This window comes from Palaemon carinicauda, chromosome 22 (assembly GCF_036898095.1).
Source record: "Palaemon carinicauda isolate YSFRI2023 chromosome 22, ASM3689809v2, whole genome shotgun sequence".
Lineage (NCBI taxonomy): Eukaryota > Metazoa > Arthropoda > Malacostraca > Decapoda > Palaemonidae > Palaemon > Palaemon carinicauda.
In genome coordinates, this window is record NC_090746.1 from 31,570,538 (window position 1) to 31,594,335 (window position 23,798).

Consider the following 23,798-nt stretch of genomic DNA (forward strand, 5'->3'; position numbering starts at 1 on the left):
GAGAGAGAGAGAGAGAGAGAGAGAGAGAGAGAGAGAGAGAGAGAGAGAGAGAGAGATTGTTTTACGTACGTAAATGTAAATTTTAAACAAAAAAAATATGATAGGTTACAACATGTAGACTTTTAAAACCTTCCCTTTAACTTAATGCATACAGTACGTACATTACTAAACTATAAAACAGGTTAAAGTAAAAAATAAAGATTGTTACTGTACTCACCACGAAAGAAGTTGAAGAAAAACTTGAATGGTGATGGCGATGAATTTGCTGCACAGTAGAAATGATGATGATGAAGCTGATGATGTGTTCTACTGTGCAGTCAATGATAGTATTTTACGTCTCTTCAGACGGAGGTGTCTTTTCCTGGGACACCTCTTCAACTTCTTCCTGGGAAACTTCTTCAATTTCTTCCGAAGGCGTACTAGCAGGAGGAACTGGCTCTTTTTTGCGAGGCTGGAAGAACATTGTGATCGGAAGTTGTTGCCGCTGCTTCTTTTTTCGATCCAAGAGCATCTTGTAGGGAGTCATGATGTCATCGACCTTATTTGAGAATTGCATCGAGCGAACCATATCCTCGTCCCACTCTTGTAACATTTCTTTCGCCTCCTTCATATGGTTGCAGAACTTGGCAAGCCGTTCTAATGTTAAGCCCGTTTCTTCGACATTTTCTTGGGTCTCTTCCTGGGTACCCTCACTCTCTTCCTCACTTGCCGATTTCGTCAGGTCTTCGAGGTCTGCGTCATTTAGGGGCTGGGAATGGCAGTCCAACAACTCGTCGACGTCTTCAGTCGTCATGTCGCCAAACCCGTCACCTCCAATTATGGCAGCCAACTGCACAGATTTCCGTATTGCAGAGTGTTGGATTTCCGACGGAGTAAATCCCTTGTCGTCGTAAACAATATTGGGCCACAGCTTCTTCCAGCTCGCATTCACGGTTGCAGGTTTCATCTCTTGAAGTGCCTTTTGAATATTCTGCAGGCACGTGGCTATGGTGTACTGCCGCCAGTACGCCTTCAAGTTGAAATCTTCATCCTCGTCATCTTGGGCAGCATCCACACACGCAACGAGGTCCGCCAAGGTATTCTTCGTGTAGAGGGCCTTGAACGCCCTGATAACCCCCTGGTCCATCGGTTGAATTAATGACGTGGTGTTGGGTGGCAGGAACTCAACCTGAACGCCCTCACGCGACAGGTCAGTTGCGTGTCCACCAGCGTTATCCATAAGGAGAAGGATCTTGAATGGCAAGCCCTTCTCTAAGAGATATTCATGGACTTGCGGGATGAAACACTGGTGGAACCAGTTGGAGGTCAGCATCTTTGTAATCCATGCTTTTTGATTATGCATCCAGTACACGGGAAGGAGATTCTTATTTTTATTTTTCAAAGCGCGAGGATTTTTCGACTTATAAATAAGCCCCGGCTTTAACAAAAATCCAGCAGCATTGCCACACATCACGAGGGTAACGCGATCCTTGAATGCCTTAAAGCCAGAGGCTTTGGCTTCCTCTTTGAACAGGAAAGTTCGCGACGGCATTCTCTTCCAAAACAAGCCGGTTTCATCCATATTAAACACTTGTTCCGGCTTGTATCCACCTTCAGCGATAATGTTCTTGAAAGTCTGGTTCACGTAAGTTTCAGCAGCGGCAGTGTCAGCGGAAGCAGACTCCCCATGCAGGGAAACGCTTTTCAGGGCGAAGCGTTTCTGAAACTTCGCGAACCATCTTTTGCTTGCGGAAAAACGTTTCTGAGGCTGGGAATCAGTGGATGTCCCTGGTTGAGGATCATCTGCATCATCATCATCTTCAGCATGGTTGCCGTCGTCGTCTTTAGGTTCCTTTGCAGCAAAATTCTCATATAAGCTCAAAGCCTTTGTTTGGATGGTGTTCGTATCCAAGGCTATGTTCTTCTTCCGGCAGTCGGCAATCCACACAGCTAAAGCACCTTCCATGCGTACGATCGTTTTATTACGCGTTGTAACGACTCGCTTCGCTGATCTGCTAAAGGTGATTGCAGCAGTCTTTCTAATGTTCGCCTCGTCCTTTTTGATATAGCGAACGGTGGATTCGTTGATGCCAAAATGGCGGCCGGCGGCCGCGTAACTTCTACCATCTTTTAACATGTCGAGAAGCGTAACCTTCTCAGCTATCGTCATCATCCTTCGGTGGCGTTTAGGCTCACTACCAGCCTTACTAGAAGCAGAACGCTTGGGAGCCATTGTACAGTAGGATTTAACAGAAAGTTCAACAAAAAGTTCAACTTAAAACAGTCGCACACAGCACAGATTAAACTTCACAAACTTAAGAACGTCTACTCAACAATACGCGGAAAGAGAAAGTGAACGATCCAGCCCCGCGAGAACTTTGATGCTGCGGGTAGAAGATGCGGGCAAAACACCAATCACAGGCTAGATAACAAAACTTGAGTTTTGATTCGTCATCTATCAGCGCTTGAACCAATCACAACCCGTCTTACAGTACTATGATGCGTTGGTTACTCATAGAAGTTGCCCCGCGCATAATGAACGTACGTAGATTAAGTACAATACCGTAATAATAATAAATAATGATAATAATACTGTACAGTAATAATAATAATAATAATGATAATAATAATAACAATAATAATTTTATTAACAACAACAACAATAATAATAATAATAACAATAATAATAAAAATTTACGTACGCTATTTTACGCCTCTCTCTCTCTCTCTCTCTCTCTCTCTCTCTCTCTCTCTCTCTCTCTCTCTCTCTCTCTCTCTCTCTCTCTCTCTCTCTCTCTCTCTCTCGTACGCTTACAGTATTCGAAATGTGATTTTTGCAACAAAGAATATTATTGGATGCAGTACTGTACTACGTACGTATACATACAAAAGATTCATGGAAAAGAAGCACATCCATTACAGTACACACCATTCTAATATGGTATGACTGCATCTGATTTGCGTTTCATGTTCGATTTAATTTTACTACGTACTGAATTATCGTATGATCACATTCTCTTTTCGTGTTTTATTTCTTTCTGTGCTGAATTATATATCATATGTAATGCAATGAACAATCAGTAAGAGCAGATATTACTAATTACAGTTTTAATGGAATTACAGGTAACAAAATATCGTATTTGGTTGTCTTCAGATTTCGCGGTATTTTCGAATTTTCCGGAAAATCCGCGATATGTATATATATATGGGTTATGGGAAAACCCCGCGAAGTGGTGAATCCGCGATTGTCGAACCGCGAAGTAGCGAGGGTTCACTGTATACTTGTTGCATCCCTATAACCACTGGTGAGGTGGGATTGAATAACATCTATGGTTGGTGCAAAGATTCTTACGTTTCTGCAAATTTCTAGCTAGGCTAGTCACACCGCTAGTATCACTCAATCACACAGATTGCTCAGACCACTAAAGCGGGCTAATACACGTAAGTTTTAGTGAGGTTTCAAGGTTTCTCCCCTTATAAGTGCGTAGCACAAAGGGAGGAAAACCCATGGTCTAAAGACAGGTACAGTAGTTGGTTAGAACTTCCACCCTCTTTAGGGGTGAGTCTTCCCTAATAAAGAGTAAAAGGGTTTGTATTTAGTGTCAGAACAAATGACAAGTTTAAAGTCATTTGTATTTTTCCTAGCGATACAAACCTTGAGCTCTTTATAGAAATTTTATGCGCCATCACCTATACCCTGCAAGTCCTGCCTGCAACCAAAAGGGATGACACAACACAGGTATGTGTGTGTGTGAGCAGGGTAGCCAGTACTACCCCCTACCACCCACTAACTAGCAGTGAGGTAGTTATACCTTGCTAAAAGTCTTATGGCTAGTGTTCCAGCTTTGCTGAAATTATATTCCCCTGTAAAGAACTCAAAGTTTGTATCATTAGGAATAATACAAATTACTTTATATTTATCATGTAAAAATAGAAGACTTCTAGGTATGACTGAAAACTGACTTTTTAATTTCAGTGTTGTATTTCATAAACTTAGTATTGAATTTTCAGTTCTTATATTGAATTTTTAGGCTCTTTTTATTTGGATCTTATGCAAACAAAATTTTTATATAGAATTTATTACTCCTTCAGGTTCTTCTTTGAATTTCTTCTCCTACATGCTAGAAGGATAGCAGCTGAAATTCATGATGAATATGTGGAAACCATGAGTAAAGTTTATTGTTCATATTTCCAGTCATACACAAAGCAGCTGTGGAAACTTCAGGTATTTACTGCATTTTCATATAATTTCCAAAATTACTTAGGCTATGCATTAGCTCTTACGTTTTGTCATCCAAATGAGATGAAGTCATTCTCAATATATCAGACTTGCATTATTTCTATGAATTCTACCATAAATCATGTTACCTTGACACCACAAGTTTCTTAATCTCAGAATTAAAAACAACTACTTTTCCCAATATGTCACACCAATTGACTTCCATGTGGCACCCAGCTGTCTGTTCCCCGAATAAAGCTGCTAAAAAGCCCTAGCTTGAGTTTCATGATATTGAAGACCTCAAGAGCATGTGCTCTTTGCAGCTTTGATCGTTGTGAATTTTCATTATAGCTCCATTTTTATTCACATTTGCGTAAGTGGAGGATAGGTAGTAGGTTGGCCAAGGCACCAGCCACCAGTTGAGATACTACTGCTAGAGAGTTATTGGGTCCTTTGACTGGCCAGATAGTACTAGATTGGATCCCTCTCTCTGATTACGGCTCATTTCATCTTTGCCATCACACACACACAATAGTCTGGCCTATTCTTTCCACATTCTCCTCTTTCTTCATACACTTGACATGACTGAAATTACCAAACAATTCATCTTCTCTCAAGAGGTTAACTACTGCATTTTAATTGTACAGTGGCTACTTTCCTCTTGGTAAGGGTAGGAGACTGTCTAGCTGTGGTAAGCAGCTCTTCTAGGAGAAGGACACCCCAAAATCAAACCATTGTTCTCTAGTCTTGGGTAGAGCCATAGCCTCTGTACCATGGTTTTCCACACACTTGGCTTAGAGATCTTGCTTGAGGGTATACTCGGACACCCTATTCTATCTTGTTTCTCTTCCTCTCGTTATTTTGAACTTTTTATCCTCTTGTTATTTTTCAAGTTTTTATAGTTAGTATATGAAAAATTTATTTTAATGTTGTTATTGTTCTTAAACTTCTCATGTAGTTTTTCCTTATTCCCTTTCCTCACTAGACTATTTTCCCTGTTGGAGCCCTTGGGCTTATAGCATCCCGCTCTTCCAACTAGGCTTGTAGCTTAGCAAGTAATAATAATAACACAAGTATGGCACCAAATTGCAGTACTTTGAATTCACTAAGAAAGCCTACAGCTTCTATTTTGAGCATTTAATGAGATCCATCCACACCTTTTGCTTTAAGAGGGCCAGCCAGCTATTGCCACTTTTCAAGGACAGGACTATGACATTCATACCACTTAATAAGGTGACTTATGACATCTCCAAACTGCATAGGATTTTTGCCTCTGGCCTTCGGTTTTGCGACGCCAGGTCAAATTATCCTGAAAATTAGTGTTTTTAAATATGTAACTTCCCTGGTAGTTACATATATATAGCTTAATCCCGCGTTTCGTCACGCGCACGACAGAAATTCAAATTTCGTGACTATCGCCGCCAGGTGAGTAGGTGGTCATACATAAGCGCCATCTCTCATAGGTAACTGGAACTATTCCCAACATTCCTCAGAAATTCCCTGCCGTTGATTGAGTCAATACTGTACTTAGGAAATTTGTTTCGCTGATATTACTTTATCTACAATTTGGTGAAGTACCTTTTGTTTGAATATTGTTGATGGCTTTCGCTGCTTGTATTTAGATATCCCTTTGACTTTTCACTCAATTTAGATAGACTTTGTTGGTTTTTTTACCTGGACTTTTTTCTGATTACAAAATGGCTGATTCTGTAATAAGAAGGTGTGTTAGAGGATGCAAGACTCGTATGCCTAAGGCCTCTGTTGATCCTCACTCAATATGTATGGTTGCAGAGGGCATGTATGTACTTTTAGTAACTGATGCATTGAATGTCAGTCCTTATCTGATAGAGAGTGGAAGGAGTTTGATCGCTATGTTAAGCGACTAGAGAAGGATAGGCTTAGAAGAGCTAGATCGACCAGTGTTCTTTCAAATAGATCGTCTGATAGTCATATTCCTTCTAATGTACTTCATACTAATATTCCTATTCCTGATCCTAAGGGAGTAGTCCCAGACCCCGCTATGGTGTCCGAGGTAAGTGAGCCTTCTTTAAAGGATGTGTTGACTGCAATTTCAGCCTTAGGTGCACAGGTTCAATCCCTGACTTCGGAAAAAGAAGTTATGTGGGGGGAAGTGCGTGGCTTGCAAAGCAAGTTTGTGAATAGTGATAGTGAAGTGGAGGGTGTGTCCGTTCGTGTCCGTCATAATCCTAGCCCGGGACCTCTTCCATGCTCCCCAACCCCTGGGAGAAGGAATGTCGAAAGGCGAAAGGATATGTCAGACCTTGATCAGCGAACGGACATCCCCTCGAGCGATTCTGTTGACGCTTCTCAGGACGCTCCCCCTAACCGCAGGAAAGGCGAGGTAAGAAAGTGTTCGTCCTCGTCGGATGACATAAAACCTAGACGTGGTTGGCGTCAACCGCTTCTTTCAAGGCCGCTCAAGAGACGTATGTCTCCTGCTAAGTTACAGCAGCCATCCTGCAGTAACTGGAGCTCGCCGGAAGTTTTTCTTTCGTTAGAAGACGACGTGCCTGCACCTAAACAGTCGCGGAAGGCACATAGTTCGTCGGAGGAAGAGGGTGCTCATATTACTTCTGTGCACGCTTCTCACCCTTCCCCAGATTGGGAAATGTCGCAAGGACTTTCTCCTCCTGGTGGCCAGTCGACAACGTTTGACGCTTCCTTACAGCGATCGGAATGCAGTTCAGCTAGCGATAAGAATCGCGACGCCCCCTCGCAGCAGTCTGGAAGCGCCGCAAGTGTCAGATCTGTCAGAGCTGAAAAGGTCTATTACGTCACTGTTTGATGCATACAATTCACAAACAGAGGAGTCTCGTAAAAAAGAACCAAAGGACATCAATGGACCAAGGAAAGATGCTGTCGCTAACCAAGGCGCTATCAGCCAGCGAGTTATTCCTGCGCTCAGCAACGCTCCCTCGCAGCGATCGGGACGCATTACGGGAAGCGACAAGGTTCTGGATGCTCCCTCGCGGTATGCTGGACGCATGCAGCACGCTGGAAGCATGCAGCAAACTGGACACATGCATCAGGCTGGACGCATGCGTCGCATGCAATCAGGACTTGTCCCCGCAGCATGATAGACAAGCAGTTGTCTCTCCTTCGCGACATGCTGGACGCGCAGTTAACGCTTCCTCGCGTCAGGCTTTAAACATACAGCATGCGGGACGCACGCTGGACGCACGCGAGCTGGACTTTTCCTCGCAGCACGCGGTTTGCAATGTTCACGCTTCCTTGCAGCATGATGGAATTATGCTGGAAGCACTTGATCATGACTCTCCCTTGAGACATGCGGGAGTTTGGCAAGACACACGCAAGCGTGACACTTCCTCGCAACTGGCTGGAATCTCTCCTGATATTCCATCACAGCATGATGAGTTTTTTCTGGAAGACGAGAATCGACAGGATGAGGTGGTTTTGTCTCCTACCCATTCGACTCAGGAGATCGATATTCCCTTAGCCAAAGTTTCAGAGGAGGAATCCCAGGATACGCTGCATGCAGCTGATCTTAAAAATTACTGGCTGTTCTGACAACATTGTATCCAAAGGACTTTACTCAGCCTATGCCTCAGAGCCCGCCCTCCCAGTTTTTGAAGGGCAGACCCCGAAAACCATCCTCTTTCAAGAAAATGGTTCTAGCCAGATCGGTTAAGAGAGCTTTCTCAACTCTCAGTCAATGGACTTCCAAGAGAAAGGATCTAGGGAAGGTCTCCTTTTCCTTTCCCCTTACTAGACTGGCCTCCAGATCTAGTGTATGGTATGAGACTGGGGAGGTTCTCGGTTTGGGAGTTCCTGCCTCCTCCCAGGGAGACTTCTCCAGACTTGTTGACGCCTCACGCAGGTCAGCTATGAGCAAGTCTAAGATTATGTGGTCCACTTCTGAGATGGACCACTTGCTGAAGGGCATTTTTAGGACTATAGAAGTCTTCAGCCTTATGGACTGGACTCTCGGAGCCCTAGCTGAGGCCACAGACCCAAAGAACGAGATTCAGATGCATCTGATTGCCTGTTTTGATAAGGCCGTGAGGGATGGGTCCGTCGAACTCTCCGCCCTTTTCACGGCAGGAGTTCTTAAAAAGAGGGCTATGCTATGTTCCTTTCTATCTTCAGGTTTGACCCTTGCTCAGAGATCAGAACTTTTATTTGCTCCTTTGGGTAACCATCTCTTCCCTCCTGATTTAGTGAAATATTTGTTGGCAGCTCTTGCACAACAGGCTACGCAGGAGCTTATCTCTAGGACTGCCAAGAAAGTCCTCCCAGCTAGCTTTTTAGTAAGGAAGCAAAAGGAAGCTCCTCCCACTCACCAGCCCTTTCGTGGGAGAGCCCCTTCGAGGGGAACTCAGAGAATTGCTGCTGGAGGACAACCTCGCAGATTCTCAAGACAGCAACCCAAATCAAAGAAGTGAGCCCTGCAACCTCCAGACACTAGTGGGAGCCAGGTTATCCCACTTTTGGCAAGAGTGGAACCCAAGGGGGCCGGACGTCTGGACAATCGATATCCTGAAGGAGGGATACAAGATCCCCTTCCTGAGAATGCCTCCCATGTCGTCGAAACCCTTAGAGTTGACAGCAACCTACTCAGGGAACAAGGCAGCTCCTCTTCAAGAGCAAGTCAACCTAATGCTGTCGAAATCAGCCATAGAAGTAGTAGAGGACACCTCTTCGGAGGGGTTTTACATCAGACTTTTTCTAGTTCCGAAGAACTCGTGGGGATGGAGACCTGTTCTGGACGTCAGTCCCTTGAACAAGTTCGTCAGCAAAGTAAAATTTGTCATGGAAAGTTCTGCGTCAGTCCTAGCAGGCACCAGACAGGGAGACTGGATAGTGTCGTTGGATCTGCAGGACACGTATTTCCACATCCCGATACTCCCGAACCACAGAAAATTTCTAAGATTCGTGTTCCTCAAAACTACTTATCAGTTCAAAGCACTCTGTTTTGGACTGAGCATGGCTCCCTACGTATTTTCCCGAGTTCTTGCCAACGTGGCTCGCTGGCTACACCTAAAGGGACTACGGATATCTATGTACAGTACCTGGACAACTGGCTACTCAGAGCAAGCTCACAACAAAAGTGTCTGGAGGCTCTTCAAATTACAATGTCCTTGACGCAACAGTTAGGTCTGATGGTGAACCTGGCCAAATCTCAACTGACACCCTTGCAGAACATCATTTATCTGGGGATGAGAATTCACTCAGTGGTTTTTTGGGCTTTTCCAGCCCCAAAACACATTGTAGATTGCTTAGTAGAGGTTCGACATTTCCTAGACATGCGGTCCTGCTCGGTGAGAGAATGGATGAGTCTCCTGGGCACCCTCTCATTGATCGAACAGTTCGTTCCCCTGGGAAGACTTCATTTACGACCTCTTCAATTTCATCTTGCAAAGTTTTGGATGAGAGGTCAAAGTCTAGAAAAGTGGATTCCGATTCCTCTGGGGATCAGGAACCACTTGAGTTGGTGGGACGATGCCAACAAACTCCAGGAAGGCCTCGAACTTTATCAGAGGAACCCCGACCTAGTGTTGTATTCCGACGCTTCAGACATGGGGTGGGGTGCAACACTGGGGAAGGCCGAGATATTGGGTCTGTGGGTAGAGAGAATGGCACATAAATATCAAGGAGCTAGGGGCCATTCACCTAGCAGAATACACTTTCAGAAGGAAGTCCAAGGAAAATTAGTGCAGATCAACGCAGACAACACCACTGCGTTGGCTTATATCAAGAAGCAGGGAGGCACTCGTTCAGATTCACTTTACGAGGCTGCGAGAGATCTACTACTGTGGGCGAAAGCGAGGGACATAACCCTGATAACTCGCTTCATAGAAAGGGGAAAAGAACGTCAGGGCGGACCTTCTCAGCAGAGGAAGACAAGTTCTAACTACAGAGTGGACCCTACATCACAAGGTGTGCACCAGCCTTTGGATGTTGTGGGGTCAACCCTCGATAGACCTCTTCGCTACACAGATGACAAAGAGGTTACCAATGTATTGCTCTCCAGTCCCAGACCAGGAAGCAGCTGCAGTGGACGCTTTTCTCTTGGACTGGGAGGGACTAAACGTGTATGCTTTTCCACCATTCAAGATCCTGGACAGAGTCCTGAAAAAGTTCAGGGAATCGCAAAATGCCCGCACGACCCTGATAGCTCTGTTTTGGCCCATGAGACCTTGGGTTGCAGAAGTGATGGAGTGGCTGGTAGATACCCCCAGAACGTTACCATCTCGGAGCGATCTACTCAAACAGCCACACATAGAGAGGTACCATCAGAATCTCCCTGCTCTCAATCTGACTGCCTTTCGACTATCGAAAAGCTGGCAAGAGCGAAGGGCTTTTCAAGGGAAGCTGCACGAGCTATCGCGAGAGCTAGAAGGTCATCCACTATTAGAGTTTACCAATCTAAGTGGGACATGTTTAGAGTATGGTGTGGGACTAATAGACTTTCCTCTACCAGTACCTCTATAGCCCAAATAGCAGATTTTCTGTTGTATCTGCAAACAAAAGAGAAGCTGGCTGTGCCTACCATCAAGGGTTACCACAGCATGCTAGCCTCCGTCTTTCGTCACAGACACATTGACGTGTCAGGTAACAAGGATTTCTCAGATCTCATTAGATCTTTCGAGACCACTAAGAGAAAGGTCAATCCAACCCCCTCTTGGAACCTGGATGTAGTCCTGGCCTTTTTGACATCAAGTAGGTTTGAACCCTTGGACAAGGCTTCTTGGAAGGATCTTACCAAAAAGACTCTATTCCTAGTTGCATTGGCTACAGCCAAAAGAGTAGAGAGTTACAAGCCATCAGTAAGAAGGTGGGCTTAATGGAGACAATGCAGTTTGCTCCCTTCAGCTAGGCTTTTACGCCAAAAACGAGAATCCTTCTCGACCTTGGCCAAGATCTTTTACCATCCCAGGGCTATCTCACTTAGTTGGACGGGAGAAGGAGAGAGGCCTTTGTCCAGTGAGAGCTCTGAAATTTTATCTGCACGCATCCAAAAACCTGAGAGGACAAGCAGACAACCTCTGGGGCTTAGTCAAAAAGCCCTCTTTGCCTTTATCAAAGAATGCCCTGGCTTTTTTTTTATTAAGGATTTGATAAGGGAAACTCACCAAAATTGTGAGGAAAGAAGTTTCCCAATCCTTAAGGTAAAACCTCATGAGGTTAGAGCTGTAGCAACTTCTATGGCTTACAAGCACAATAGGTCAATGAAGTCAATTATGGAGGCTACTTTCTGGCGAAGTAAATCAATCTTCGCAGACTGTTATCCCAAAGATGTCCAGTCCCAATAGGAGGATTGTTGTTCCCTGGGTCCGTATGTTACCTCCGGCGTCGTAGTTGGAGAAGGGTCTACTGCCTCTTCCCTATAACCTTTTTTAATATAAACCCTTGCCTTTTTTCTTGTACTTGTGTTCACAGGTTTTCTGTGAAGGTTGTTGCAGCCTTCCACAGTCTGGGATGTAAGTCAAGTTAGTTTTTTATGGTGTGTGTTTTTAGTTTTGGAGTAGATGGTCAGAATCATTATCCATGGCTATGCCAGGTTAGCAAGGGTGGAGGTCTAGCCACGCTAAGGTTGAGGTCCTTGTGGCAGCCCCACAGAGACTTTTACAGCCCCCTGGATGGATTGCTGAGTCTCTTAAGGAATGCAGGCGAATGAGGCAGGATAACTATGAAGCCAGCTTCCTTATCAGGTAAGAACCAGATTATTGGTACTACTAATTTGTAGCTATTAATAATTATACGAATTCCCGATATGATGAGGTTTTCTACCCGCCACCAATGGTGTCAATCAATTATATATATGTAACTACCAGGGAAGTTACATATTTAAAAATGGTATTTTTATTATTAAATAAATTTTTAAATATACTTACCTGGTAGTTACATATATAAAAGGGCCCTCCCTCCTCCCATCTGAAAACAGGGGCATGGAATTTCTGAGGAATGTTGGGAATGGTTCCAGTTACCTATGAGAGATGGCGCTCATGTATGACCACCTACTCACCTGGCGGCGATTGCCACGAAATTTGAATTTCTGCCGTGCGCGCGACGAAACGCGGGATTAAGCTATATATATGTAACTACCAGGTAAGTGTATTAAAAAATTTATTTTATAATAAAAATACCATTTTTCAAATTCTATCTTCTCTCTTGATAATTAACATGAAGACCTGAGATTACTACCCTATATAGACCTGGTTTAGACCACCAAAAACTGAAGAGTTTTTTCTAACGTCATTTTTTTTGCTAGATAGGAATTTCTTACTATGGTAAAAAAAATAAACCCTAAAAATTGGATGAAAAAATTAAAGAAAAAATATAGAAACAAATTGGAAAAGAGGGCAACATTTGATTGTTTTATGTCTTTCTAAATTATATAGAAAATTTGAATGATATATCTTTAAATCTAAGGGAGAAGATAGAATATGAAGGTCAATAAGTATAGTTTTGAGATATGAGCGTTCAAAGTTAATATTAATGAATCCTGATTATTATGAATTTTATGTTCTTTTTTGGATATTGATAAACAAAAAAAAAGTGATTTAATCATAAATGAAGATCCTTTTGCTCAATATCTTGCTTCTTTTGGCTCCTGTCAGGCAAGGTGGCCACTCCTCCATCCACACCACTCTCTCTCTCTCTCTCTTCCTCTACGTCACTACCGATAATACCCTCTTCTGAACTATTAATAGAGCAAATTTTCTTCTTTTTTATGTTAGCAAGATGTTGATATTCTCTTTTCCCATTTGAAATGATAAAATTCTTGCTGAAAACGAGAAAAACAAATGTAAAAATGGGTGAATGTAAGAGGTCAAACTCAGACATGTACTCTCTATGAGGTTTGTGGTAGGACTGAAGGGCGAAGGGTGTAATTTACCATGTAATATATCGTTTTGTGATTCATGGAAGCTATACAGATGTCATTGTTCACAATTTCTTTTACATTAGAATGTAATAATTATCAAAATTTACGCTAACAGAAGAAATACTGCAATTTCTTGTAGGGAACAATGTTTTTTGGTTTATTGAGTTTCTTTTACTAATTACCTTGTAACTATGAAAGTAGGAGGAATTTTGACAAAATATTTTGTATATGCATTCTCCATTACCATACGAAGCTCAGTGAATTTGTTCAGGATTTTGTTTTACTTCCTATACCCCCATATATTGGCATTCCAGCAGTGCCCCATAAGCCATTTTCACCAACAAAGGTAGGCCATCATTTTGACACAGGGAACTACAATCACTTTCACGTTTCAGTAACCAATGCTCATAGTGTAGTTTGAAAGTCTTCATCATCATCCATTACTAATCCACTACAGAGCAAAGGCTTCAGATATGGTCTTTCTCTCCCATGTTTTACCTGCAAATTTTTTTAGATTGTCAGTCCATCATCTTCTCTTCCTCCCTCTGCTTCTTTTGTAATCTGTTGGGGCCCAATCTGTTATTCTTGATGTCCCTCTATTATCTGTCCATTCTCACTAATATATCCTGCCCATGTCCATTTCCTTTCCATAACTCTTTGAATTGTAACTAGCTTAAGTTCTAAGTCTTTAGTAAGGCTCCAAGTTTCTTATGCAAAAAAATGACACTGGTAGGACCATCTTATTAAATACTTTTCTTTTTAGAGAAATTGGTATTTCAATTTTCATGATTCCATGCTTATCCTACTTTTAATTTTGGTCTCATGCCCTGGGAAAACACTGTCTGTCATAAGTATGCATATTCATTAAAAAAAATTTGCTGTCTCTATTTTTTTAACATTATCTTAGTTTCACTCATATTCATTTACTTATTCAAATCTATCATTTTTCATATTTCCTTCCATTATTCACTAAACATAACTATGTCATATGTAAATCTTTCAAGTTGTTAAGGTATTCCTCATTAATGTTAATGCCTTCATTTTCCAATCTAAATTTTTAAAACTTCTAGGCATGCTGTAAATAATTTAGAAGCGATGGTATCTCCCTGTCTAACATTTTCGTAATCAGAATGTTCTCACTATCTTTATGTAGGTTTAGGATTACCATACTTCCCGTATAGATGTCTTCAAGTGTTTTAACCTAAGACTGATCTTTGCATTGTCTTTGAAGGGTTTTCATTACTGCTGAAGTTTTGACAGATTCAGAAGCTTTTGCATTGTCTATAAATGCCATATATAGTAGTCTGTCATACTTTGTTGATTTTTCAATTAGCTGGTTAATTACATGGATATGGTCAGTTGTTGAATACCCACTTCTTAAGCCTGTCCGTTCCCTTGGTTGATTAAAGTCTAGCTGTCTTTCTATTCAGCTCAAACTCTTTGGGTAGCAAATTTTTGTTTTTTTTATGGCTCCTTTTTTGCAAATTTGTGTAATGATAAGATGCTTCCATGGTGTAGCAATAGAGCATTCTTGCATACATTTTGTGTAAAGTTTAACAAGTTTTACTACAGTACTATGAAATCTCCATCTATAATTAAATCAATTGTCAGGCCATCTTCTGCTGCTTTACCTCTTTTCATGCCTTTTAATGTGTTCTTTATTTCTTGTATTGTTACTTTGGTGCTGGCTCATGGATGTTACATGGCAGGGGTTAATTACATAATAATAGATGATTAGAGACAGTGAATTAGACGACTGTTACATCGTAAGAGGATTTATTGTCTAGGTTAATTTTCACAGCAAAAATGAGCATAAATCATCTTCAAAGCAAGTGTACTAGAACTTTAAATCTTGAGATTACATAACAGAAGAATCATAAGTTTCTCACTGGCTCTTAAATGATATCATCAGTCAAATACAATGGAATTAACTTTTAACTAATACAATAATTACACGTGGGGAGAGCGGACACTCGGGAGACATTAAATGACTACGAATTATTACAAAAAGAAATCGTTGGACGTCTTATGGCGTATGGACGTCTGCCATGGTTGAGGTAGGCTTACCATGGCAGGTGGGCCTAGTGAGGTTGCCCACTCACGAGTAGGACTCGAACTTAACTGCCGTCGACTCACATAATGTGGGCGTTCTTATTTCCCCTACATTGCTGGGGGGTTTAAGGGCTTGTCTCACCTAAGGGTAGCAGTGGCAGGTGATGTAACTGCACCAGACTGGTTTTCATTCTGCGTCCCCTCTCCCCGGTGTACCTGTTGACATGGAAACAGATTCAGTACACGTGTGCTTGGGACATTACAAACCAAGCAATAATGAAAGCGACTCGAACTGCTTCCCACAAAACCCATAGATCATGGAGACAAGGTGATAGCTCAGCAATATCCGCCCTACTTCCTACGCATTTACTTTATATTTTTGACTTTTGTTTGAAATTATATATTTGTCCGTGACAGGTTTTATTATATCTTCATGTAGGTGTTTTGTAATGTCTATTGGCAAAGTTACCTATTATATCACAATAATATTGCATTTTATAGAAATCTATTGTACAGTATTTTATAGAAATCTGTTACAATTTTTACCATTCCATCTCTTTCGTTGATATTTCTATTTTCATCCTTTAAAGCAAACAGCTTTTGGCACCCTCTTCCAAGTCTCATTTTCATCAGTTTGAGGCTTCTTCCTTTCTTTAGTGTTTTTTCAATATTTGTCTGACTGTGCTTAGAAATGTCTTTAGTTTTTAGTTTGTTTATTGTTTTAGATAATTATGCTGATTTAACTTCATCTCTCCTGGATTTTGGATGTTTTTCAGCAAAACGTTTAAATAGGCATGCTAAAAGTAATCATCTGTTCCCTAGTTTGCAATTTGGCTTTCATAAAGGCCTTACAGATGCGATGCCCGTCTTACAATCTCCAAGGCTGGGCAGAAATCCCTTGATTGTGGTCAGGAAGTTCATATAATTGGCCTTGATTTTAGTGCTGCCTTTGACCTTGTTGATTATGAGGCTATTATTTTCAAACTCAAACTGTGGGGAGTAGAGCGGTTTTTTTTTAACATCATTATTGAATTTTCAAGTAATAGATTGGAAAGAGTAGTTGTTGATGAGCACCATGGTGAGTATAGGAATTTGATATCTGGTGTTCCTCAGGGTAGTGTTTTTGGCCCATTGCATTTCAAACTATATAAACATGATGTGTGGTTTAATCTATAAAACATGCCCATCCCAATTCCATCTCTTAAATGTAAATCTGTGAATAGTGCAAATTATAGGAGTTAAACCATAACAAAACTCAAAGTATGATTGTAAGTAGGTTCAGGACAGTGGCTACTCAACATCCAGATCTCTGCATTAATAATGTTTCTTTAACTCTGTATGACTCCTTTAAGATTTTAGGTGTGATTCTTGATTGCAAATTTACTTAGGAGGAACACATTCAATCTGTTTCTTCTTCAATTGCACAGAATATTGGCCTATTGAGAAAGTCTAAGGATTTTTTTGGGCTCAGCCATGTCGTTCTGATGGAAGGTTCCTTTAGGTAGCTTTCTAAGGGATATTTGGCTACAGTGATACTCCCAGAGAATTAACCACAGGTTTCCAGAATTTTAACTCCTGGCACGAGTATCCTGAATATAATTTTTAAGGATATCGCATAATATCAGGGGACGTATTTCTTGATACGACACATGGCAATTTTCACCCCGAATAGAGTTTACGCTTTGAGGGGGAAGGGTGGCAAATTTGAAGGGGAGCCGTTATCAAGGTTACCCGGTGGATCTCCTCCCAGTACTACTACGGTGTACTATTCCTTTTAACGTAGCCAATTAAGCACGGTGTTCTCCCACGTTGCTCTTGGTTTTGTTACTGTTTTTAAGGAATATTACAATGCAATCTCCAGCATCTTCATCCGCTGGAAAGTTGAGTATTTAATCTTTCCTGTGTATAATTTTTGGCTCCCTTCTCACAGTTAAATTAACATAATTTAGGTGTGTTAAGCGGAGCAGAGCCAGCACCGGAGGTGGCCATTTTAGGACTGCTGTCGTACGTCATACAGTAAATGCTTTATTTAGTTAGTAGTACGACGTCCCCGGTATTTAGCTATAAAGAAATTCTAGCTATTTAGGCAAAATTATACTAGTGAAGATAAGATTTACACATGTAATATTTCCTCTTCTGATAAAACATTTCGATCGTATACGATAGGGCCTCAGTGGTACTAGTGTAGCCGAGATCCCGACTCGAGTTAGGCTAACCTAACGCGTTTTAGTATACTTTAGTACCGTTATCCCCGTTTAACCTCTCGTATTGTTTTATTAATTCGGTCGGAGATATAGATATCTCCTAGAATTACTATCAAAATTCGATACTCCTCTCTTTTAGAGAAATGAGGATAAACCCTTCCTTTCCCGAGTGCTACCAGCCCAGGCGACAACCCTATCTTTCATCAACCCTATCTTTCGTCATTGCCATTGAGTAGTGTACTCAAGCTTGACTGAGATAGTGTTTTCTGTCGATCCTCTTTGTCGGTGAGTATCCCGTCTTTGAAATACGACAGTAACTCTGGGTATTCTGTCTTGTTGCCGACAACGCTACTGATGGAGGAATAGTCATTCCCCTGCCGGTTACACTGTTGCCGACATAGGAAGCTCGGCTTCCCTAGTCCACAACCGAAAGTGGGTAGTACTATTGCCGCCACCTTTCTCCCTTGTGGACTAGAAGACATGTTTTATATCTGGCAATGTCTCAGGCTAGGGAATCGTTATTCCTCTGCAGCCCAAGACGGCGCCGGCATAGGAAACTATGTTTCCTTGATTTACAGCCGAAAGTAGGAGGCATACCTGCCGCCTCCTTTCTATGTAAAATATAAGACCCTTTCCCTTCCCCTTCTGTCCTTTAGTGACGGCTTAGCCGTCACAATCCCTGTGGCGGGCATTCTACAATTACCCCGCTTGTCGGGATGACTGCATTACCGGCCAGGCTCCTACAAAGGCGGTTAGGTTGCCGCTTCGACCATCTCCCTAACGAAAGCAATGCTCCGGGAAAGGTTGAGCCGGCCCTGACGGCTGCCGGTGGTAAACCCATTACAACTTTGAGTATTCTTCAGTCCTCCCTTGGACTGCCATCCACAAACCTTGTAACCGGCAGTACAGCCGACAAGAAGAAATTGTGGCTGGATGGAAGCTAGAATCAATGCATTCTCTCCCCTTCCATTTGAATCCTCATTCTGGAAAGAAGGCAGTAGAGACAGTAGTCCCTACAACCCTAATTATTGTACTAAACTATAATAATACGTTAGTCCTTCTCTCCATTCTTTCTCTCTCTCTGTTGGCTAGTGCCGCCAGGTACTAGTCTAACCCGGTAGCATACCGGCAAAACTACAGTATAAGACAATACAGTAGCCAGTATTTCTGCAGTATAACAATACAGCAGTTAGAAAACTACAGTATATAATAATACAGTAGCATGAATTTCCAACATACTCTGTATCCTTTCACAGTCCATTGTTGAGACCGCTTAGTAAATGCTGAGGTGAAGTATTCCTTCAACATTCTGATGTATCCTAGATCATCGGAACACCAATAATTACCCTGCAGTATTAATATACACTGACTCCAGCTCTATGTACAAGTGCTATTCCACCCTGTATTTTCCCTAGTAAGGAAATTAAAGATATTAATATTGGGGAGGTCATAGCAATTGCCTGGACAGGAAACACAGTTATGTGTCTTAACTATTTCCTTTCTAGCTTACTATCCTAAGATATATTAAGAATAGTAATGTATACTTTTTAATGCACGTGAAAATATTTATCAGTGAGATAAATTACCCCATACTCATTTCACTTTGTTCCATAACCGAAATACAAACCACGCTATTTAAATAGGGTATTACTTTCGGCGTAGCTGAATGACGAGCCATTAGATTTTTAACGAGGGTTAACTACCCCCTCGCTAGTTAGCGGGGGATTGGGGAGGGGTAGCTAGCTACCCCTCCCCCCTCACACATCAGTGAACTGATTCACTTCGCTTTTGGCTCGGGTGATGGTCAGACGTGTCTGCTCTCACCCTCGCATTGACAGCCTTAATCTTTTTTGCTTTCTCTTTCAGTTTGTGTGTTTGGAAGTTGGCCTCTCTCCTTATCATGCGGAAATGCCCTGGTTTACCCGACCGCCCTTGTGGGACTTATATGTCGGCGGTCGAGACGGACTCTCACACCGTGTGTCCGTTCTGCAGAGGTCAACGGTGTGATAAGGATAAAGTGTGCAGGGAGTGGTCTACCTCCCAGTGGGAGAGGTTTTCCCGGCGACGGAAGAAGAAGTCTAAGCGGGATCTTTCTCCTTCAAGGGTTTCCTTGAAGAAGGAAAATTCCAAGGACTCTTCTTCCGTTGCCTGAACCTCCTCCGAAGCTCCCACTCGATCGGTCTCTCGTGAGAGGCCGTCGAGTGGTAGCGTAGGCCGTTCTTTTGTTGACCGACCTCGGGGTTCGGGAGAGGGAGTTGCCTCCCATAGCGAGGCAGCTCCTCCTCCTCCTCCGGGGGAGGATTTATCTGTTTCTGTTTCTGTTTATAATGATGATTTATTGCAGCTTTGGGCTTCCTTGGGGCTTAAGGGTTCGCCCTCCAGGGAAGCCCTGTTTGACTTGATCCAGTTGGGCGCAGCTGTCAAACAGTCGCCGGTGATAGCGGAGATTGACCCTCTGTCTATCGTCGACGTTGTTGTGGCAGAGGCTTCCGACAGGTCGGGTCAAACCCCTGCCTTGGGTGCTGATGTTGCTGAAGGCTCAGTTCCCCCCTCCGAACATCCTTCGAGGGAGGAGCTGAGTCCAACGGTCTCTCCTGCAGGTGATTCTCCCCCTCGGGGGAGTTCACTGACAGAGACTCCTCTTCGGAGGACCGACGATGGTGTTCCTGCTCCCAGAGGACGTATCCGTCGCAAGGCTCACCCTCCTCTTCGCCGTAGAGGTCTTCCTTCTCCCCACAAGGGAGTTAGGAGGCGCCTCATCAGCTCCTCGCCCTCGCCGTCCCCCGCAGAGGATCCTCCTTATCGTGAGTCGACCGTTGCAGCCACATCTCCGGACCTCTCTGCAGATCGTTCGCGATCTCCTACGCCTGCCAGACCTGCTGATCCTCCTTCACCGTTCGTGGAAGCTGATGCGCAGTGGGCGCCCTCGCACCCCGTTATCCAACGGGCACCGGTCCCTTCGGGGCAAAAGGGCTTGTCTCACAATGTGAGCAAGTCCCTTAAGTGCCAGGTTTTACCTGTGCGCCCACGATCTCCTGCGCGCGTTACGCGCAATCCTTCTCCTGTTCCTGCTGTTGCTGAGTGTCATCCTGTGCCGGAAACAACGCGCCAGCGATCTCCTATGGCAGAGTCAACATGTCAGCGCTCTCTTGCTCGCCATCGATTTCCTGCTCGCCAGCGCTCTCCTGCGCGTCAGCAATCTCCTGTACGCCAACGATCTCCTCCTCGCCAGCGCACATCTGTGCGGCCTGATCCTGATACGCGCCCTTCGCGCCCACGATCTCCAGCTCGCCAGCGAACTTCCCCTGTGTGCCAGCGCGTAACTACGAGCCATCGCTCTCCCGCGTGCCCACGATCTTCGGATCTGGGCGTAGGAAGGAAGCCTCATCCTTTGCCTTCTCGCCAGCGTTCACCTGCGCGCCCTCGGAACTCACCCTCTCGTCAACCCTCGCCTACGCGCCATCACGCTCAGTCACCTTCGCGCCCACAGGTTCCAGCTCCTACCGTGCGCACTTCCAGAGGTGGATGGGACTCGACGCGCCCACTCGCCCATGAGCAGTCTCCTTCACGCGCTTCTAAGCCTGCTGATCCTGCGCGCCATCTGTCTTCTCCAGATCGCGCACCTGCACGCCAGCGATCTCCGGCGCGTCCGCGCGCCCCATCGCCTGCGCGCCATCACTCTGCAGCACGCCCACGCGCCACGAGCCTGCGCCCCCACTTGCAACCTCACCTGTGCGCAGTCGCTCACCTGCTCGCCCTGCACGCCATCGCTCTCCTGTGCGCCATCTCTCGCCTGCGCTCCGTCGTTCGCCTACGCGCCGTCATTCTCCTGGTCGCCAACACTCGCCTGCGCGCCCCCACGCGCGCCCGTGCCTCCATCTCCGCGCGCCTGCGCGAACCTGGGATTGTTCCATCGCGCGAACGCCAGCGCGAGCCCAACTGCGATTCCCTCCGTGTTTCGCAATGCAAGCTTCCTAGCGAGTCTTCAGGAGCAGTCAGGTCATCTTCTTCACCCCCCCCCCTCCCCCGCAAGCACAGAACAGCACTCTCGCAGGAGGAGGGGAGGTCTTCAGAGAGGTCTAGGCAACAATCTTCTTTCCTTTCTTTTCAGGCAGGCCCTGTGGTATCTACTCCGAAGGATCGCCCGATCCCCTTCCCTCCAGCGGGAGTCTCTTGACACTGCGTCTGTCAGTAAGCAGCCATGGTTTGGGTCCCTTACCAGTGCTGTTGTCCAGGCTGTTAAGCCTGCCTTCGCTGATTTGGGTCTCAAACCAACGGCAGCTCCGACCCCACTGAAGAGGAACAGAGGACTAGTGATCGTGGCGACTTCTCCCAGGGTCAAACTGGCTCCTGTTGACGAAGCTTTTCCGTTCTCAGGAGAATCTACCGAGGTGAGACCTTCTCCCACCGCACCAATGGGAGAAACCCCACCGCGAGTAGGAGAATCATCCCGTGTTGGGGCGGAGAAGAGCCCTCAGACTTCGTTGCTGGAGACCTGCATCCCTCCTAGAAGGGAACCAAAGGACTCGAAGACTATCCCGAAGTCTTCTTCCAGGATTCGACCAGAGCCAGCGAGACCCCAGGAGAACGTCCACGTGTCCCCCCGAGTAGAGCATCTGGGGACAGGAGACTTTGCTACCAGTTCACCAGGAGGAGAGCAGCAAGAGTCAGAACATGCCTTCTGGCAAGTCTTGACTCTGATGAGGCATCTCAACGGGTTCAAGGACCCTGAGATCGCCCCTCTTGAGGGCAAGGACACGGTCCTGGACCGAGTCTTTGGCACTCAGAAACCCACTAAGGCCAGTGTGGCTTTGCCTTGGTCCCAAGGGGTGAAGAGTGCCAGGGATAAGGTTGAGGGCCAGCTCTCCGAGCTCGCCTCCTCCAGCCGTTCCACTGCTGGCAACAAGCTCCTCCCACCTCCTCGTGTCCAACAGAGGAGGTATTTTGAGATCATGGAGGAGTCTTGTTTAGCTCTTCCACTCCACCAGTCTGTGGAAGAGCTTACCAGGGGAGTCTCTCTTGAGAGACTCTCCAGCCGGCAAGTGACGTTTTCGGCAACAGAGATCCTGAGTCAGGAGAAGGTCGCAAAGTGTGCCATGCAGGCCACTTCGTGGCTGGATGTCTGGCTGGGGTCTCTGGGCATCCTGCTGCGATCCGAAGATCTGTCCAAGGAGAGCACCAGGAAGCCCTTGGAGACCTTCCTCCTTTCGGGCACACGCACCATTGAGTTTCTGGCCCACCAAGTCTCGAACTTGTGGGCAAACTCGATCCTGAAGCGACGTGATGCGGTGACCGCGAGGTTCAACTCGAAGGTCCCAGCCGTGGATGTCTGCAAGCTCAGACATTCTTCCCTCCTGGGAAAGAGTTTGTTTGAGCCCAAGGATGTGGAACAGGCAGCTGAGAGGTGGAGAAAATCGAACCAGGATTCTCTTCTCCAAAGGGCTCTTACAACAAAGCCCTACAAACCTCCAGCACCTCAACAACCTCGCCAGTCCAAGACGACGAAACCGGCAGTGGCAGCAAAGACGACGGTGTCTAAGCAGCAGCCCTTTCCTGTCAGAGACAAGAAGGGCAAAAAGTCCTCCAGGGGAGGCAAGAATTCTAGAGGGAGCGGCCAAGGCCACAAACGCTAGGATTAGCAATCCCCCTGCATGTCCACCAGTGGGGGGATGCCTAAAAAGTTGCGCATTCAGGTGGCAGTAACTCGGGGCCGATTCCTGGACGATCTCCGTGATCAGTCAGGGATATCGCGTCCTGTTCATAACATCTCTTCCTCCCCTAACAGCGAATCCAGTGTCGTTGAGCTCCTATGCCATGGGATTGGCAAAGGGGCTAGCCCTACGGGCAGAAGTCGAGACCATGCTGAAGAAGGATGCTCTCCAGGAGGTCGTCGACGGCTCCCCAGGCTTCTTCAGTCGACTCTTTCTTGTAAAGAAGGCGTCTGGAGGCTGGAGACCAGTCATCGACCTCTCAGCTCTGAACAAGTTTGTCAAACAAACTCCGTTCAGCATGGAGACAGCAGACACGGTCAGACTTGTAGTGAGACCGCAAGACTTCATGTGTACACTAGATCTGAAAGACGCGTATGTCCAGATCACAATCCATCCGTCTTCCAGGAAGTACTTGAGATTCAGCCTAGACAACAAGATGTACCAGTTCAAGGTGCTGTGTTTCGGTCTCTCCACAGCACCCCAGGTATTCACCAGTGTTCACCCTGATCTCTTCATGGGCACACAGGATCGGCATCCGTCTCCTCCGTTATCTGGACGTCTGGCTGATCCTGGCAGACTCGGAATCGACCCTTCGACACCGAGACAAGCTTCTGGGAGTTTGTCAAGATCTGGGGATCATGGTAAATCTCGAGAAGTCTTTTCTGCTTCCATCTCAACGACTGGTATATCTAGGCATGATATTGGACACTAATCTCCACAAAGCCTTTCCATCAGACAACAGGATAGCAGGGCTGAGGAGGGTC

At 45.0% G+C, this 23,798-nt stretch overlaps 1 protein-coding gene across 3 annotated transcripts in view; it reads left to right on the forward strand.

Moving 5' to 3' along the window:
* Positions 1-23,798, forward strand: part of Vps52 (vacuolar protein sorting 52) — a 341,955-nt gene that overhangs the window by 214,940 nt on the left and 103,217 nt on the right. For all 3 annotated transcript variants that reach the window (XM_068346101.1, XM_068346099.1, XM_068346100.1), the window contains exon 7: positions 4,072-4,204. In XM_068346101.1, the coding sequence (XP_068202202.1) occupies positions 4,072-4,204 (133 nt within the window). The remainder of the gene's footprint in view (positions 1-4,071; positions 4,205-23,798) is intronic.